The sequence below is a fragment of the Camelina sativa genome, chromosome 11, assembly GCF_000633955.1.
Source record: "Camelina sativa cultivar DH55 chromosome 11, Cs, whole genome shotgun sequence".
Classification (NCBI taxonomy): domain Eukaryota; kingdom Viridiplantae; phylum Streptophyta; class Magnoliopsida; order Brassicales; family Brassicaceae; genus Camelina; species Camelina sativa.
This window is the reverse complement of record NC_025695.1, coordinates 42,622,872-42,623,660: the sequence shown is the minus strand read 5'-3', so window position 1 is coordinate 42,623,660 and position 789 is coordinate 42,622,872. Positions and strand designations below refer to the sequence as shown.

At 47.0% G+C, this 789-nt stretch overlaps 1 protein-coding gene across 1 annotated transcript; it reads right to left on the bottom strand.

Annotated features, from left to right (window-relative positions):
* LOC104726032 (peroxisome biogenesis factor 10-like) lies at positions 19 to 783 on the bottom strand. The gene has a single exon (XM_010444797.1). The coding sequence runs from the start codon at positions 762 to 764 to the stop codon at positions 84 to 86; it is 681 nt and encodes a 226-aa protein (XP_010443099.1). The 5' UTR covers positions 765 to 783; the 3' UTR covers positions 19 to 83.

Here is a 789-nt window from a genome sequence, read left to right as displayed (position 1 = left end):
TTTTTTTTTTTTTTTTTTTCGGTTTCAGACAACATAGATGGGCTTAATGGATAAAGGCCCATTATCACATATTCAAGCCCAATTTAATAGAGAGAAACGGTTTGGCCGATGGCGTTGGTACGGCAGATAGGACAAGACTTGTTGTTTCCCAGCCACATCATAATACAGTCTCTATGAAAGTGGTGGGAGCATGACAACTCTACGCGACCCATCGGACCAGATAACTCATTTAAGCATATCGGACAATCCGTCTCCGGGACCTGACGACAAGTACTACCCTTGTCTGTACAAGTGCAATCACACTTCACCCATTGTTCCTCGTCGACTTTGACGTCAACTTCTATCATCAAACCTCCTCTTCCGCCGCGGCTTCTGTGGAAGTTAACGGATTCGAGTGAGATGTAACGGACAAGACGTTCTTGGAGAGAGTGCGATAGGGGCATCGCCGACAAGATGATCATGACGTGCTCAACGCATGTCTCTTGGGAGTCAAGAAACAGTTTTGGGATGCTGTCTTCGAGTTTGATTTCTTGATGGAGACGACGTTCGATGACGGACTTCATCTCGTGTCCGTCGAGATTCTCGTTACGAACCTGGAGACGCGGCTGGTAAGTGACGACGAAGGAACACGAATCTGATTCGACCTGAGAAGCTTTGAGATGAATGCGTTCGTTTGTGGTCTTTTCCCGGACAAGGCAACGGTTGAAGAATCGATCAGAAACGGTCGTTGAGCTAGCAAGAAGTTCATGGTTGTAGCTGCCCATGATGGTGGTAGCTAGGAACCAAAAG

Excerpts from the sequence above, each read along its gene's own strand:
- LOC104726032 (XM_010444797.1), bottom strand. The coding sequence starts at position 764 with ATGGGCAGCTACAACCATGAACTTCTTGCTAGCTCAACGACCGTTTCT.